This window comes from Brachyhypopomus gauderio, chromosome 2 (assembly GCF_052324685.1).
Source record: "Brachyhypopomus gauderio isolate BG-103 chromosome 2, BGAUD_0.2, whole genome shotgun sequence".
In the NCBI taxonomy this organism is placed as follows: Eukaryota; Metazoa; Chordata; class Actinopteri; order Gymnotiformes; family Hypopomidae; genus Brachyhypopomus; species Brachyhypopomus gauderio.
The window spans coordinates 37,898,873-37,916,493 of record NC_135212.1 but is presented as its reverse complement, the minus strand read 5'-3'; the positions used below and the strand labels follow the sequence as shown (position 1 = coordinate 37,916,493).

The 17,621-nt window shown below is 40.0% G+C and overlaps 1 protein-coding gene across 3 annotated transcripts in view; it reads left to right on the top strand.

Moving 5' to 3' along the window:
• znf385c (zinc finger protein 385C) overlaps positions 1-17,621 on the top strand; it is a 113,007-nt gene that overhangs the window by 39,847 nt on the left and 55,539 nt on the right. The window contains exon 1 of one of the 3 annotated variants that reach the window (XM_076995441.1): positions 6,702-6,937. The exons of the other annotated variants lie outside the window; for them this stretch is intronic. Coding sequence (XP_076851556.1) covers positions 6,928-6,937 — 10 coding nt within the window. The 5' untranslated portion in view covers positions 6,702-6,927. Of the gene's footprint in view, positions 1-6,701; positions 6,938-17,621 lie in introns of those variants that run through there. 3 annotated transcript variants of the gene reach the window in all.

Genomic DNA, 17,621 nt, shown 5'->3' with positions numbered 1-17,621 from the left:
TAAATGGTACTACATGTACAGTCGTCTTTGTCTTGCTTTTTGAGAGGAGAGACAGCATGAAACAGAGGTATATTCTGACTCCCATTATTATTCATGTATTAATTTATTCACGGGTGGTGAGCAAATGGGACTGGAATATGCAAACGAGTTAGTGTTTCATGATGGGAATTTTCTGGTTGGCTGCTCTGGTCACTGATAAAGGCTTTACATAGTATATATAAATATATAAAGCTTTATATAGTAACGTTGCATATATATATATATATATATATATATATATATATATATATATATATATATATATATATATAACTGCAGTGTATTTAAGCAGCCAGTTTGTATAGAGGAACCAGTTTGTAAATGAAAACATAGATGTAAAACTAGGTGTACATACGAATAGTAGTATTTAATATAGTAGTAGTATGCAGTAGTACATTTAATATATTTATGTGCTCTAGTATGTATGCACTACTAGTATGTGTGTAAAGTGTCATTACCAGATTCGACCACGAGGTGGTGCATGCACTGGTTTTCATGTTCTTTTTCATGCTGTGACATTTCTGTAAAGTCACTTCCAATCCTTGGAAGATATCAGACAACCAGCAATGTTTTACCCAGGTTACAGGTGTAGTAACCTCTGTCATTTGGTTGGTGGAAATACATCATTATTTTGAGCTTTACCTTTGTGGTTGTGTTTGTATGAGTTGCTAAATTGGATGTCAGGGGGTCGTAGGCATCAGCTACATTTAAGCACTTTATTCAGGACTTTATTCATTTAAAATGTAAGATAGAAAGTGTATATAATTTAGAATATGTCTCATACTTTTCATGTTTTCTGTACATTTTAGTTTTGTGTCTATTGCAAGGCTCATTAACTGAAACAGAAACAGCTGTGTAGGAGGACTGAGGAACTGAGGAACTGAGGAACCAAAGCCTCCTGTAATGGCTGCATCAGTGATGTCTCTCCCAGGAAGAGACTTCTAAATGTAAATGTAAAATGTAAATGTGCCATATTTTGTCAATTGTGATTTTTCACCGCAATTGAAATTTGTTCTCCGCTTTTTACCCATCTGTGCAATTAGAACACACACACACACTAGTGATTACTAGGGGGCTGTGGATCACACGTGCCCAGAACGGTGGGCAGCCCTAGCCTGGTGCCCGGGGAGCAGTTGGGGTTAGGTGCCTTGCTCAAGGGCACCTCAGTCATGGCCTCAGGTCTGGGAATCGAACCCTTGACCTTCCAGTTACAAGACCAGTTCCCTACCGCCAGGCCATGACTGCCCCAATCATAGTAGACTGGGGTGTCGAGATGTGCTGCACAAGGCCATTTGAAGAAACACAAAGAGAAAGGTGATATCAGGAAACACATCACACTGACCTCCTCAAAATCAGATGTCCAGCAGTGGTATCAAATCTGAACTGGCAGAAACCAGTGGGACCCAGTATACCATCTACTGTTTGGAGAACTCCAGGTACACCATCTACTGTTTGGAGAACTCCAGGTACACCATCTACTGTTTGGAGAACTCCAGGTACATCATCTGCTGTCCAGAGAACTCCAGGTACATCATCTGCCGTCCAGAGAACTCCAGGTACATCATCTGCTGTCCAGAGAACTCCAGGTACACCATATGCTGTTTAGAGAACTCCAGGTACACCATATGCTGTTTAGAGAACTCCAGGTACACAATCTACTGTTTGGAGAGCTCCTGAGAGAAGTGGTCTTTGTGGAAGAATTGTGTCAAAAAGCCACACCTTCGATGTGGAAACAAGGCCAAGTGACTCAACTATAAATATAATCACGGCAACAGAGAAATTGCAGCAGAAGTCATAATATATAACAAGTAGAAGACCAGAACTGAAGACTGAAGTTTTTTTGCTGGAGAACAGCTCAGTCAGGAATGTGGCATGGTGGAGGGTCCTTGCTAGTTTAGAGTTGCAGCAAAATGGAATTGGGGATTTGGTCAGAATTGATGATGTCCTAAATGCTGAGAAATGCAGGCGGATACTCATCCATCATGCAGTACCATGAGGGAGGTGTCTGATTGGCTCCAAATGTAATTTGCAGCAGGACAATGACCCCAAACAGCCAATGTCATTAAGTGTAAAAGAAGAACAAGCAGTCCTGGAAGTGATGATATTGTTCTGATCTCAACACCAATGAGTCTGTCTGGGATTACATGAAAAGAAAAGGATTTTAGCAAGAATGTTCTATGGTTAGTTAAGCTGTTTAGAGCAACCTCCCTGCAGAATCTTTTCAAAAGCTGTGTGACTGTACCTACAAGAATTGATGTTATTTTGAAGGTTGATCATGCCAAATATTTGATTTGCAAAAATATATATAATTTAGATTTCTTTTTTGTTTGTTCACTTTGCATTTTATTTAATGGCAAAAATAAACTATTAACACTATCTATGAAAGCATTCTTACTCTGTTAATTTTATGTTTTATATATTTTGTATTTTATGCTGCAATAATACATTGACAGCTTTGCCTATCTACATTTACACAGTAGTGAGTATACTGAGTTTAATGGGTTTACAGCTTTACTATGTTGTTTTCTGAATAATGTATGTGGACATATGGGTGTGTTTATATATATATATATATATATATATATATATCTTATTGTTTGTGCTGGTCATGTTTTGTTTTCCATCATCCATTGGAATATTGGTACATGGTTCAGGCTTTCTCAGTGGTGGATACAAAAAATGGCAAAGTGTCTTTGTTACTTTTGTATCTGTATTAAACATCTGTTTGTGTGCTTGAGTGTGTTACTCTGTAAATGTATAAAAATCCTGTGCATGTGTGTGTGCACGTGTGCATGCGCATGTGTGTATGCACACATGCATGGGCGTGCATGTGAGTTGGTAAGACTGGCCTTTGCCTTAGGTCATATCTGTAGCGTGTAATTGGGTTTAATCATCTCAGGCTCTCTGCAGACAGGACTTGGAACACACTCACAGACAAATATGCACACGCGCAAAAACACTCACACACACATATGCACACACGCAAAAACACTCACACATGCACATACACACTGTAATTCTAAATTCTCTTTGTCTGAGTATCATTCTCTCATCTCTGGACTGTGCATGTTCTCACCAGGGTTTCTTGCTTGTGTGCTCTCTCTGTCCCATACATTCACATGTACAGAGCCACACACATACATATTCTTACAGGTACACTCACACACACACACACACACATAGACACTGATACACACACACACACACAGATACACTAACACATACATATAGACACAGATACACTCACATATACATATACACACAGATACACTCACACATATACACACAGACTCACTCACACACACATTCATATGCACAGATACACTCACGCATACATATACACACAGATACACTCACACACCATGGTCTTATGGTCTCATGCCTCTCCAGTGGCCATTTGTGGAAATAGACGTTCTAATTCCTTTATCAGACCAAACAGATGCTGCCTCAAACAAAGATTCCAGGTCCTGTGTGTGTGTGTGTGTGTGTGTGTGTGTGTGTGTGTGTGTGTGTGTGTGTGTGTGTGTGTGTGTGTGTGTGTGTGTGTGTGTGTGTGTGTGTGAGAGAGAGAGAGATTGGGAACCGATGTGTGTGTGTGTGTTTGGGTGTGTGTCTGTGAAAGAGAGAGATGGGGGAAGTGACTAGGTTACTGGGGTGGTTACATGCATGATTGCCATTAGTAATGATGCTTGAACTGATGTTAAATACATGCATGTCTTCACATAAACACAAAGAAAGAAAAGATCATTTTAACATCATTATTGTTCAGTTTATGAAATTGTATTTTTTAAATATGTATATTGAAACATTGTATATTTAAACATTTTTATTTAAATATGATTATTTAAACATTGTATATTTAAACATTTAAGCACTGTTCATTTAAACATGTTTATTTATGATTTTCTACATTTAAAAATAAAGGTCCAAGGCCACAATGCCATCCAATCTTGTAACCCCTAAGGCTTAACTCCCAACCCTTAACCCTTAACTCTAACCTTAAAGCAGCAATACAGACCTTGTTTCCCAATTTCCAGAGCTTTCATGGTCCTTTCTGCTGTCTTTGTTTAATCAGGACGTTTCTGGTCAATTCTTCAAATAGTTGCCTCATCTACATCACCTTCAGGTCAGTGCTAGGGAAGGACTAACCTTAAACCTAATAATAAAATAATAATAATAATAATAATAATACATGTTATTTATTGGTGCCTTTCAGGACACTCAAGGTCATCTTACATTACAGATATTCAATAAACATACACAAATGTACCAGAAAACAATTACAAGGAACAAGAAATAAAATCAGAACCCTAACCCTAATCTTAGGTTTGTAACTAAAACTAAAATATTGTCAGGGTAAGGATTAGGCTTAGGGCTAGTCCCCTAGGGTTAGGCTTAGGTTCAGGATTAAGCCCCTAGGGTTGGTAATATCTCTCAGCAGTAGTACAGAGTACTGTAAAAAACCCTTATAAAGCTAATAGTGTGTGTGTGTGTGTGTGTGTGTGTGTGTGTGTGTGTGTGTGTGTGTGTGTGTGTGTGTGTGTCTGTGTCTGTGTCTTTGTCTCTGCGGCACACTGATACGAAACACTTGGTTGGCAGAGTTCCTCATTAAACTTCCTTTAAACAGGCTTCAACCAAATGGCTGGCAGGGTGATGATGCAGTGTGACGTACTGCACTACAGTTACTCTACCTGTAATACCCTCCTAGCCTAATGGAGCAAATCCCAGCAACCCTACCTGTCAATCTCCTGTCACACAGCCCACTGCATTCTGGGATACTGGAGGTTTGGGGTCCAATTACCTATATTGTGAAATATTGGAAGAAGCATAAGTGCACTGAAATAAGACCTCAGGTCTTTTGCCTGATGTGCACAAATATATCCTCAAATAGCTGAGAAGAGGGTTTAAGTTTAGGGTTAACTCTAGGGTTAGGTTTAGGGTTAACTCTAGGGTTAGGGTTAACTCTAGAGTTAGGGTTAACTCTACGCTTAGGGTTAGGGTTAGGGTTAACTCTGGGTTAACTCTAGGGTTAGGGTTATTGTAAGGGTTAACTCTGGGCTTAGGGTTAACTCTAAGGTTAACTGTTGTCAATATTAAATGTAGGATGTAAAGCACATTTTTACTAGTAGATGTGTCAGACCAGGGAAAGGACAGAGACGGCCACCTGGCACCTTGCGATAAACAGAAATAAAGGCTGTAATTAAGTTGTTCAGCTATAATGACAAAGTATTTATTTGAATAATTATGTTATCATTTACTTTTTGCAATAAACTTTCACAGATGTGCTATTTTACAAGACCATTCACAATTTCCTCTAAAACCATCAAGAAAGGCTTTAGAGTTAACCTTCACCCGAACCTAACCTTCATGGTAACCCTAACCTTAACCATCCAGAAGAGCTTTAGAGTTAACATTCACCCTAACCTAACCTTCATGATAACCTAACCTTAAACCATTCAGAAGAGTTTGAGGCAAAGAAAGAAATAAAGAAGCAAACATGAGACAAAACTGACAATTTATTATTTATTTCTCCAACTCTCCTGATTCAGTTGCTCTTTAGTATGGCAGTGTAATGCCTCTGATGATGGTTCAGTAGGGACTGTTTTTCACTAGCTGTTACATACCCCAGGGTAACCCTAACCTCAGGGTATTTAACCCTAACCCTAACTTCAGGTTGTGTAACCTTAACCCTAAGGGAATTAGACTTCCTTTATTGATGTGATACTGTATTTACTGGTGTGTGTGTGTGTGTGTGTGTGTGTGTGTGTGTGTGTGTGTGTGTGTGTGTGTGTGTGTGTGTGTGTGTGTGTGTGTGTGATATTTTGGCAGGAAGAGGACACAGCTGTCTCTGCTAATGTGTCATTATTAATGTGTCAGTGTGTAAAGCTGCAGTCTGTATGAATTCTCGCGCTCACAGTCACACACAAACAAAGTACATACAACGTGTATGCTTCTATTTATGCCTGTATAATATTCTATCTTGAAAAACATATTTTATGCATAAATAATTTCATATTTGTATTACATTTCTGACTGGTTTATTCTAGTAGTTCTGTGGTTAGATCTTCAGCATTAGGGAAGGTTCTTTAGTAATAAAGACCTGCGAGGGCCGGAAGTGTAATTAGTGGCGCGTGCCGTCCCATTCAACACATCTGTAGGAATCCTGACGCAGCCGCAGAGTGCAGAGAAAGCAGAGGAAAAGTGCAGAGCGCGAGGCTAAAGCGAAGCAAAAGCCAGAGGAGACGTGTGCTGTGTCTCACCTGGCGCAGCGAGCGCGCGTGCTATTATCGTCGCAGTGTTCCTCAGCGTCACCTCGTCTGGACAGGGCGTTCATTTTCTTATTATTAAGAAAGGCTTGTTTGAGATGAGCTGTGCTAATTTAAATACTGAGCTACCGTGGGTTCCAGATTTGCCCCAGTTTACCTTGCTATCATTACCCCCCCCCCCAGACGCATATAAGCGGGTGTCTGTGCGCACATACAATCACTCACAGTTATTTAGTCGAAATCATGAACCATGAAAGGAGAAAATAGAACCAGCTAATTTACCCATCTGTGCCGTTCAGGTTAAACGGCATCGAGGGAGAAGGGGTGAGGGGGGTGTGGGGTGACGATTACACCCCCTCCCGTTCCTTTCCTCCTTGACGGCGCACAGATGAGTGGGGCTCGTGAGCTTATGTGGCGTTCCTTTGCGCTTGTGAACGAGTGTCCGCGTGACTGAAGAGAAGGACAAGCCAAAGAGAAGCGACAAAACACAGCTGAGTGGTAGATTGGCGCGGGAGTACCGTTTTGCTGGTTTATCGGCGTGCCGAAGAGTATTTGTGAGCGTCTTCCTTTGACGGCAATTTGTTTGAAAGACTCGGATTTTATTTGAAAATTAATCCACATCATGCTTATCGGTAAGTCACAAGCTTGTCAAGGTTCCGCTGATGTGGACCCGTGCGCGCGTGCTCCTGTCGCGGTGCTGTCGTGCGTATTTTCCCGCCGTGTTTTATGGACGTGTGAACATATCGGAGGCCGCTGTTACTGCCAAAATTATTTTACGCGCATGGCGATCTTCCTGACTTAACAGCTAATCAGGTTAGTTGTGATTTATTAGGTATACGTGTTAATCTAACAAGTTACTGGGTGTGCAGGAACATTGTTTAAACAAACTTAGCCAATCGTTGTTTCTTTATCAAAAGCGCTCAATTTAACCGCGGTGTGGTGTGGATCTCTTGTGCGTTTTGGTTGCGCAAAGCTGTGCGAGCGCACGTCGTCCGCCTGGCATCAGTGACTTTCCGTCGTCTGGATGTCATTTCTAGGGTAACAAACCGAGCGGCCAGCCTCTGCAAGACCCCCATATTTAATCTACTAACGAGTGATTATCTGGAGCCCTAATCCCGGGTTAGGAGTAGGTGTCATTGTTTATTGACTCCCTCTTTCCTGTTCATGACCTCTGCTACAAGACCCACGCGAGATGAGGAGAGGCGCTTAGTGCAAGAGCCAAGTGTACAAAACGAGAGAATAAAGGAGGCCTGTGATTTTAGACAGTCCGCCTGAGCGCGTCAGAATGGCATTCCATGACATTGCAAATGAAACAAAATATCTCTCCCTCTCCCTCTCCCTCTCTCTCCCTCCCTCTCTCTCTCTCATTCCCTTTCTCTCCTTCCTTTCCTTCACGATTTCGCAGGGAATTATAAAGGGTGGACACCGATTTATACTTAGTTTGCTATGCTTTAAGCATGTAGAATTGTCTATACTATTAAATCTTTATGCATGTTCAAATTTTAATTAGAGATATTTCCATGGTGGTAATTTGTGAAAATAAGACGTTTAACGGCCTTTTTTAGCTTTTGCGCAGCTGCGGTGTTTTTTCCATGAAGCGTATGTAACTGTTTTTATGCACGAGGAAAGTAGAAAATGGGTGTAAATGGTGAGCTAATTATAAATAGCCTTTTTAGAGTTTTTTTCTATTTAATCCCGAGTGGAGTCGTTCAGTACTTCACTTTTTAAGTGCACTTCTCACACACAAAGCGCCCGGTGTTCTGGCTTCGTGCCGGGTCAACGCACCTCGCTAGCTCAGGGGCAGTGAGGCGCAAAATTAAAAATTATAAGGCATTGATCTCGTGCACACCAAAAATGGGTTATCAATAAAAAGAGGCTAATCTAAGAAAATGGTTTAGGTTCCAGGTTTTATTCATCTTTATGATTTAAATTCCAAGCCTATGTCCTACACTTATACTAAAATCATACATCCATATTATTTATTTGGCATTAAACTAATCGGACGCAATTAAAAATGATCGACGGTGTTGGATATAAACACATCGATTGCGAAAAATCGAGTATTTATACTATAAATTTAATTTCTTCATGTGCTTCTGTTTTTGTTCGGCCTAGTTTATTATTATTATTATTATTATTATTATTATTATTATTATTATTAAATCGAATATAATATTATTGTTTTAAAATAATAACAATAATTCGTTTTTAATATCACGTAAATTAGATATATACAGGATATAGCACGTTTTGCAATAATTTTGTTTAAGCGTTACTCCGTAAATATGGAATAAATCCCATTATTCGGGCTAACGGAAGGCGGGTTTTTGCGTGTTTTCTGCTGTTAAAGGGTTTGCGTGCCTCGCTTCATGTTTTCTCCTCGCGGAGATAGAGGGCTCAGTATTAGCCGGATACCACAGGTTCGCTTGGCAACGCAGCACCCAGAACACACAGTAGCGGTCACACCGCAGCAGTGCTGTTTACACAGACCGGCACATAAAGAAACTCCTATTAGGGTCGCCTAAAAGTCGGGACGTTAGAGAGTGCTTTACGCCTAAATGTCGGAACGTTAGAGAGTGCTTTACCCCTAAAAGTCGGGACGTTAGAGAGTGCTTTACCCCTAAAAGTCGGGACGTTAGAGAGTGCTTTACCCCTAAAAGTAGTAAGATCTAATAATAAATTAGTCACAAAAAATATCTAGCTTTGATTCATTGTTGGTATATTTCATACTTAAACTATTATGAAAATTAACATTCAAGTCCAAATAGTAATTAACTAGTGTGTGTGTGTGTGTGTGTGTGTGTGTGTGTGTGTGTGTGTGTGTGTGTGCGTGTGTGTGTGTGTGTGTGTGTGCACGCACGCGCATGAGGAGAGCAGAAATGTGTTTAGTGCTTGTGTGTATTATATAAATTTTTAAAATAGAGGAACTGCAGTAATACATCTCAGTGTAATCCTGTCTTTGTGTAAATGAATGTACTAATTATAACCTACTGACTGAATAGTTACAACATCTAATAATAATAATTTTGTCATAACCAAAACCCATTTAACATAATTAAATACATGCTTTATGGTAAAGCAGAACACCAGATGTATTAAAACCTCTGGGACCTTAATGATATGGGATGATTTTAACCAGGTATTCAACGATGCCTTGTGTTAGGAAACCATAACGCTCATATAGATCTTTTAGACCTGAGCATAGTTTGCAGTTTGACTCATTTTCAGGTTTTAATGCCAGGTGACGTGTCCCTGTGATGCCTCCTTCTGCCCTTTGCTGTGTGCTTATGCATTGCACTGAGCCGAATAAACATGACTATGTCTTCCGAAGACAACATTCCTACGGTGTGATGTGTTTGGGACGTATGGTGCGTTCAGAAGGGTGGAGGTGTAATGTTTTTGTGTCTGTGGTACAGGAGAAGGCTGTGTGGAGAGACCATGGTTGTGTGCACTTACACACTGCACTAGAATACTGTGGCAAATGCATCAGAGCTCCTGCAGTCATGGCGCAATGCAGATCTGTGTGTGTGTGTGTGTGTGTTTGTAGTTTTGACTGTGTGTGTATGTGGTTCTGTCATTTTGCTTTTTCTGTCATGTGTTTGTGGTTCTGTTTCTGGACCTGTGTGTGTATATGTGTTTGTGTGCACATTTCTTTTTTGTGTACATCTGTGTGTGTGTGTTTGTGATTGTGTGTGTGTGTGTGTGTGTGTGTGTGTGTGTGTGTGTGCGCGCGTGTGTGTGTGTGCGTGTGTGTGTGAGTGTGTGCATGTGAGTGTGTGCGTGTGTGTGTGTGTGTGTGCGCATGTGCGTGTGTTTGTGGGTTTGTGCGTGCATGTGTCTCTGTGGGTGTGTATGTGTTTCTATGTGTGCGTTTGAGTGTGTGTCTCAGTCCGTGTGTTTTTAATGTATATTTGTCTTTCACCACATAATCACAATTGATTGTTGTTATGTCTTTAAAAAGGAAATAAGACATTTAAAAGATTAACTATTTATGAACTGAGCTTACCTGGGGTAATTCACAAGCTGTTACCTGTTATTAAGAAACATATGGTTGTTGGGTATAAAATATCAGAATTTATGAATTTTAAAAAGTACAATACTTATAATTTTATACATGTTAACTGTATTACAATTGTGGCATAACAAACTTGCAGATATGTGACTGTGAGAGTCAAGGACTCTGTATCATTGTTAGCCTACTCACAAGGTTAATAAATAGTCAGGTAGATATATGGCACTTTTAAACAGTGGTCCTTCTTCAGTGCTAATACTGCCCCCTTCTGGAAAAGGTTTACCCTGCTAAATGTATGTGAGTAAGTCAAAAACAAGGTCAGTAGTAATTTGCATCTAAAATATAAATACAGGTAAAAGGTCAAATCAAGAAATTAACCCAAAGCGTGATTGACTGCACGGTGCAGTCAGTTCAGGCATCAGTTAGATATGGAACCGATTTGATATCAGAATCAGGCCGATGTCAGCAAAAATGTTGATCGGATATCTGTGAAGAAATTTTTTAGGATACCACCACCAGCCTAAAAAATATCACAACCGCCATCCAAAGACCCCAAAGCATTTAATCGAGACCAAACATCGTTTTAATACCGTTCACTGCCATATCCGCAACCAACAGTTACTTGTTTTATTTATTCGTTCTTTTAAAAGCAAAAAAAGCAAACGACAGCGTTTCCGTGAAGTTAAAGGAAATTCAGAGTATACGGGAAGAAAAGGAACATATACCTGTCTGAAACAATGGAGCTATGGATGAGGAGAACGAACAAAGTTCTTGACTGCTTTAAATGAATGAAAGTTCATTACTCTGTGGCTTTAGTATATTATTTTCAAACCGCACAAAACGGAAAAACGAAAAATTCCAGTTAATAATTCCTTAACTGGATAGATGCCTGTTTTGGGCGTTTGTTTTAAATATCGTACTGCATTTCTATTTTGTGACCGAAGAGAGACTCGTATCATTTGGTAGTCTCTCTGCTCATCTACTGCCTGCTGTGCGTTTGGTGTGTAGTGGGTAGAACAACGATTTACCGCTCAAACAAGAGCACTTACAAGGTTGTTATTATTATTACAATAATTATATTATTATTATTATTATTATTATTATTATTATTATATGCAGCATTCAGCAAAAAGAAAAATGTAGACGTAATAATGTAGATAAAATAGTAATAAGACGAACTATAGTGTACAAGGAGAGTGAGACAGTGACAAAGACAGCTTTACTGAGCAGAGAGAGAGGAAGAAGAGAGAGAGAGAGAGAGAGAGAGAGAGAGAGAGAGAGAGATAGCTTGTGTGTGTGTGTGTGCTGAGGGTGAGTACAGTAAAATTCAGAACTAATCTGGTGATGACAAAGGCAGTAAATGCCATCTCAGGAAAAAATATATGTTTTAATGTAAACAAAGTTTTTTACCTGTCATATTAACACTTAGCTGTCATTTATCATATTCTTGCCTGACATTTGTAAAATGGCATATATAATACAACATATACATATACAAAATCTAAATATATAATACAACATATACATATATAATTCATACTGCAAAATCACAGGTTACTCGGGTTCCCTTTAACTGTCAGTCAAAGGGAGGTGCCTTTAGCTGTCAATCAGGGGGAGGTGCCTTTAACCGTCAATCAGGGGGAGGTGCCTTTAATAGTCAATCAGGGGAAGGTGCTTTTAATTGTCAATCGGGGGAGGTGCCTTTAACTGTCAATCAGGGGGAGGTGCCTTTAGCTGTAAATCTGGGGGAGGTGCCTTTAACTGTCAATCAGGGGGAGGTGCCTTTAACTGTCAATCAGGGGGAGGTGCCTTTAACTGTCAGTCAGGGGGAGGTGCATTTAGCTGTAAATCAGGAGGAGGTGCCTTTAACTGTCAATCAGGGGGAGGTGCCTTTAGCTGTAAATCAGGGGGAGGTGCCTTTAACCGTCAATCGGGGGAGGTGCCTTTAATAGTCAATCAGGGGAAGGTGCCTTTAAATGTCAATCAGGGGGAGGTGCCTTTAACTGTAAATCAGGGGGAGGTGCCTTTAATAGTGAATCAGGGGAAGGTGCCTTTAATTGTCAATCAAAGGGAGGTGCCTTTAACTGTCAATCAGGGGGAGGTGCCTTTAATTGTCAATCAGGGGGAGGTGCCTTTAACTGTCAATCAGGAGAAGGTGCCTTTAATTGTCAATCGGGGAGGTACCATTAATTGTCATTAAGGGGGAGGTGCTTTTAACTGTCAATAAGGGGGAGGTGCCTTAGCCAACAAAGGACTCTGGGACAGTAGTTGAAATGAAGGACTGCATTCACTACAGCTCCTGGAGGGTAATGTTGCATGTCTTTACTATAGATCAATTTTTGATTATAGAATATATTTTTCAATTTGGTTATTGAAATATTAATGATGTCCTGTGAAGGAGAGCCTGACAAGAAAGACAAGAAAGGCTGTACTTTGCTTTGTGAAGACAAAAGCATGATTTAATCCACTATTTCATCAGTATTTTGGCAAAGTCATGACAGGATACGGTCCAGTAAAGCAGCAGCACATACACACAATGTCACTGAAGAGGGATGATGGGGAGGATGTTCATTTAATATGCATAAATAAATAGAGTTATAGCTTGTATTATCTATCTATCTATCTATCTATCTATCTATCTATCTATCTATCTATCTATCTATCTATCTATCTATCTATCTATCTATATATTATAGGTAATTTTCAAGAGTTCATTTATTGCAGAAACTATTTGACAGAATATGTTTTAGGAAGGTTTTTGACATAAATGTTTTCTTTGATTTGTCAGAATGTGGTTTTACATATAATTTGTGTGACATTTTCAGAAACATTTTAAGCATTACATGGAAACATGCTGACTCGTGTTCTCATTTAAATGAGACTATGTGATCTTGATTTTAACTCCTAGGTTACACAATGAACTATAAGACAAACTATTTGCAGTGTTATGGTTATGATTATTTACTATAAGTCAAATTTTATTTGCATTGTTAAATATTCTACAAATCTTTGCTCTTTGAATTTTTGCTCTTGAACAGTTCCTATTATGGCCAGTTAACTGGTTCATCTGGTTATGGTCAGTGACATTTAGTAATACTAAATTACATGGTTTAGTGGAACTGAATGACATGATTTAGTGATACTGAATAACATGGTTTAGTGCAACTGAATGATATGATTTAGTGATACTGAATGACATGATTTAGTGGACCTGAATGACATGGTTCAGTGATACTGAATGACATGATTTAGTGGTACTGAATGACATGGTTCAGTGATACTGAATGACCTTTCACTGCATGTGGATCGGGGTTACAGACAAAAGATGCCAGGACAAATGATGTCTGTGATTTAGAACTGGCAGTAGGCTGTCAGGTTCCTATGGTAACTGGAGAAGTGTGGATGCTTTTCTTCAGATACAGGGCCAGTTTGAATATGGAGCACATCAAAGGGCTGTTGTTGACTTCACAAAAAATGTTATCTGCAGTCACAGTGCATTAAAGCACTGATTTAGCTTTCTTACGTTTTCTTTAGATTTAGAGAGAGCCTTAGTAAATTAATATATGATTAGTCTCTCATCGTGTCTTTGACCAACACTGTGGTTCAGTTTCATGTTCAGAACCACTCCATGCACTTTGTGTGTATGTGAAAGTAATGAAGGAGAGAGAGCAAAGGGGAGTGAGAGAGGGAGAGAGAGGGTGAAGGGAGGGGGGGGGTGGGAGACGGATCCCTGTAGAAAACAGTGAGTGGCAGAGCACAAGCCATTAAAATAAAATGACAGTGTGGACTTGATTGGCCTGTCATGTCTGAGTGGTGTGTGTGTGTGTGTGTGTGTGTGTGTGTGTGTGTGTGTGTGTGGGTGTCTTAGCAGGTGTGTGAGTGTGATTGCACATGCATGAGTAAAAGACTAAATATTCATCTGTTGGTTACATTTTTTTTATTTTTCTTTAAATGCTTTATTTACTAAAATATGTAGATTGGCCTGCTTGTATGTGCATATGCATGTTTACATGTTGTGTACATGTGTGATTGTTCAATCTGAAATTTCTTGTACTTGAACCCATGACCCAGGGATTGGGGAGATGTAAAGAATGTAACAATACAATGCAGAACACAGAGACATTCACATAATGCAGAACACAGAGACATTCACATTATAATACAGAACACAGACATTCACATTATAATGCAGAACACAGAGACATTCATATTATAATACAGAATAGAATAATGATACTGGGCAACTATGTATTTTTTATTATTACCGGTATTTTTTTTTTACTCCAGACTATGTGAAGGGGAAACATTTGCACTACCTTATATTGAACATTAAAGATGGTATTATTATATATGATGACCTCATATATGTATAGATGGTATTATTATATTTGATGATCTCATATATGTCAGATGGTAGTATTGTATGTAATGACCTCATATATGTCTAGATGGTATTATTATATGTGATGACCTCATATATGTATAGATGGTATTATTACATATGTTGATCTCATATATGTTTGGACGGTTAGTGGCATTACTGTACAGAACTGTAGTATAGTGATGGTCACATTTCTCTTCTGTCTTCTCTTTCTCTCTTGTCTCTTTCTCTTCTCTTTGTTCTCTCTGTCTCATCTATTTCTCATCTTTCTCTTCTCTTTCTCATCTCTTCTTTCTAACTCGTCCCTCGATCTCTTGTGTCTCTCTTGTCTATCTCTCATCTCTGTCTCTTCTCGTTCTTTCTCTTCTCCTTCTCATCTCTGTCCCTTCTCTTTCTCGCTCGTCTTTCTCTCTTGTCTCTTTCTTTTTTCTTTCTCCTGTTGAACTCTTTGATGTGGTTCATGTCATTTACTCTCAGCTAGAACCATGTACATAATTTCTCCCCCCCCCCCCACCTCTCACACATACACCCCAACGCCCCCCTCCCCACACACACACACACACACACACACACACACACACCCATCGCTGTGTCCAGAGGAGCAGTCTTCAAAAGGCAAATTGCAGCCATTTTACAGATTTCTCACTAAACATGTAAACACACTCCTGCAAGCATTTTCCAGCCCACTTGCTCCTCCACGTGTTCTAACTGCTTCTTTGCTGTCAGAGCAATTATGGTACTGTGGTTGCACCATAGTAACAGGGCCCAGGAGCCATGATGGAGAAACTGCAACCCGCTTGAGCCAGCACTACAAAAATAGTGCTCCCCACCTCCGCCCTACTGGCCAGGCGCCATTGCTGCGGGGAAGGTGACAACAGTGTCCAGCCACCACTGCCTCCGTTCAGGCTGCACTCCTTTAACCAGCCCCTTCCTCCACTGTATTCCTCTGTTGATAAATGAGTTCCCATGTCGAAGACTGCTGAAGGTATTCTGTTTATCAGTATTTTGTTTTCAGCGTCATTTCTTCACTTGCTCTCTGTTGCAGGACTTTAAGAATATTCATTATATCTAAATAAAGCATTTTAGGAGTGTTTTGGTTCATATAATTTGCATTGATTTGATTATGCCCTATAAAGGAGAGAAGGTGTGTTATGGGATTTTTTACCATTGATGATGAATAGAGAGTAAACCAAACGTACATTATCAAGGGCATTGACAAGGTCTCTACACAAATCACAGTTTTGGCTGTGAGACTGTTGTCCCTGCTTTGGCTCTGTCTACATTCTCACCCACACTGTACAAACACTGCAGAGAGGAGGGATCAGAAGCAGCATGTGAAGAGTTGATTGGGGGTAATTTGTGATAATTTGGGTAGACAGCTGGTTCTATAATAATAGTCCTCCATCAGGATAGTCAGATTAGTAGAGGGACTGAGAGAGGGGGAGGGGAGTTCTGAGATGGTTTGGCCTCTGTTATTCAAATGAATTCCTGATATGTGGTGTGGCCTGGAGTCAAAACTGGATGGGAGAGGGAAAATCAGAAGACATGGGAGGTGCCCCCGTTCTCAGGGCCTCAGATAAGTGCCCTGTTCACAGGGACCCAGATAGGTGGCCCATTCTCAGGGCCCCAGATAGGCACCCCGTCCTCAGGGCCCCAGATAGGTGCTCCGTACTTAGGGCCCCAGATAGGTGCCTCGTACTTAGGGCCCCAGATAGGTGACCCATCCTCAGGGCCGCAGATAGATGTGAGAGTGTGTGTGTGTGTGTGTGTGTGTGTGTGTGTGTGTGTGTGTGTGTGTGTGTGTGTGTGTGTGTGGTAGTGATCATTTCATGTTCTTGATTGGAAGTTTCTTATGAAACTTTGAATCATCTGTGTGTGAGATGTGTGAGGTGTGTATGCTATTTTAGAGATGTCAGGCATGGGTGTTTACAAGACTGTTCCTTCCATTTTCTTACAGTCTGTGTGTCTGTTCCTGAGATGATATTTACCGTCTTGATCATGACCTGATTGGTTCTGAGCTTTACTGTACTCACCCTCAGCACATACAAGCACTCACTCATTCATTCACTCTCTTTGCTCAGTACAGCTGTCTCACTTACTGCCTCACTCTCCTGAAATGTACACTATTGTTTGTCTTCATTTTTCTTATTACTACTACATCTATATTATTATGTCTACATGTTGCTGTAATTCCCCATCAACCTAATAATAATAACCTTGTAACTGTTCTTGTGCATTTCAGCAGTAAATAGCTGTTCTACCCACCACACACCAAATGCACAGCAGGCAGTAGATGAGCAGAGAGAGACTACCAGTGTTACGCGTGTGCCTCAGACACATCTACTTTTACAGTTTTTCTCAGTCTATTTGGTTCATTTCTCACATCATGATTTACATTTGCATCACAACTAGTGTATTTCTCAAAACAGTTACTGCAAACAGCAAAATTCAATGAAATACCTGCAAAAGCAGATACTTCACTCAAAATTATTTGTTTTTGCCCCAAAAGCAAATATTTAGGTAAGTTTGTCAGTGCCATCAGAAAATCTAGTCTGTGTGCCATTGCCTATGACCAAGGCAGTCAAAATACTTAGTCATGTTGTCAGTGCAACTATAAGTCACAGTCAGACTGTATATTCTGATGGAAACTAGCTAAGCTTTTGATTTCAAGAATGCTGCACATTCTGTGGTATATCAAATACATGTTACACACATACAAACTTACCAGGAACATAAAGTTACACATGACTGTATGTGGGAGACTAATAGAAAGTCTGCAAAGAAAAACTGCAAAATTAGAAACTTACTCTACACATTCAAAACAGATCTACCATCCCGGTAACGTAATTTGTTGAGCGGGGGGGCGAACGTAATTTGTTGTTGGGGGGGGGGGGGGGGGGGGTGGCGAACGTGGATTGCAGAT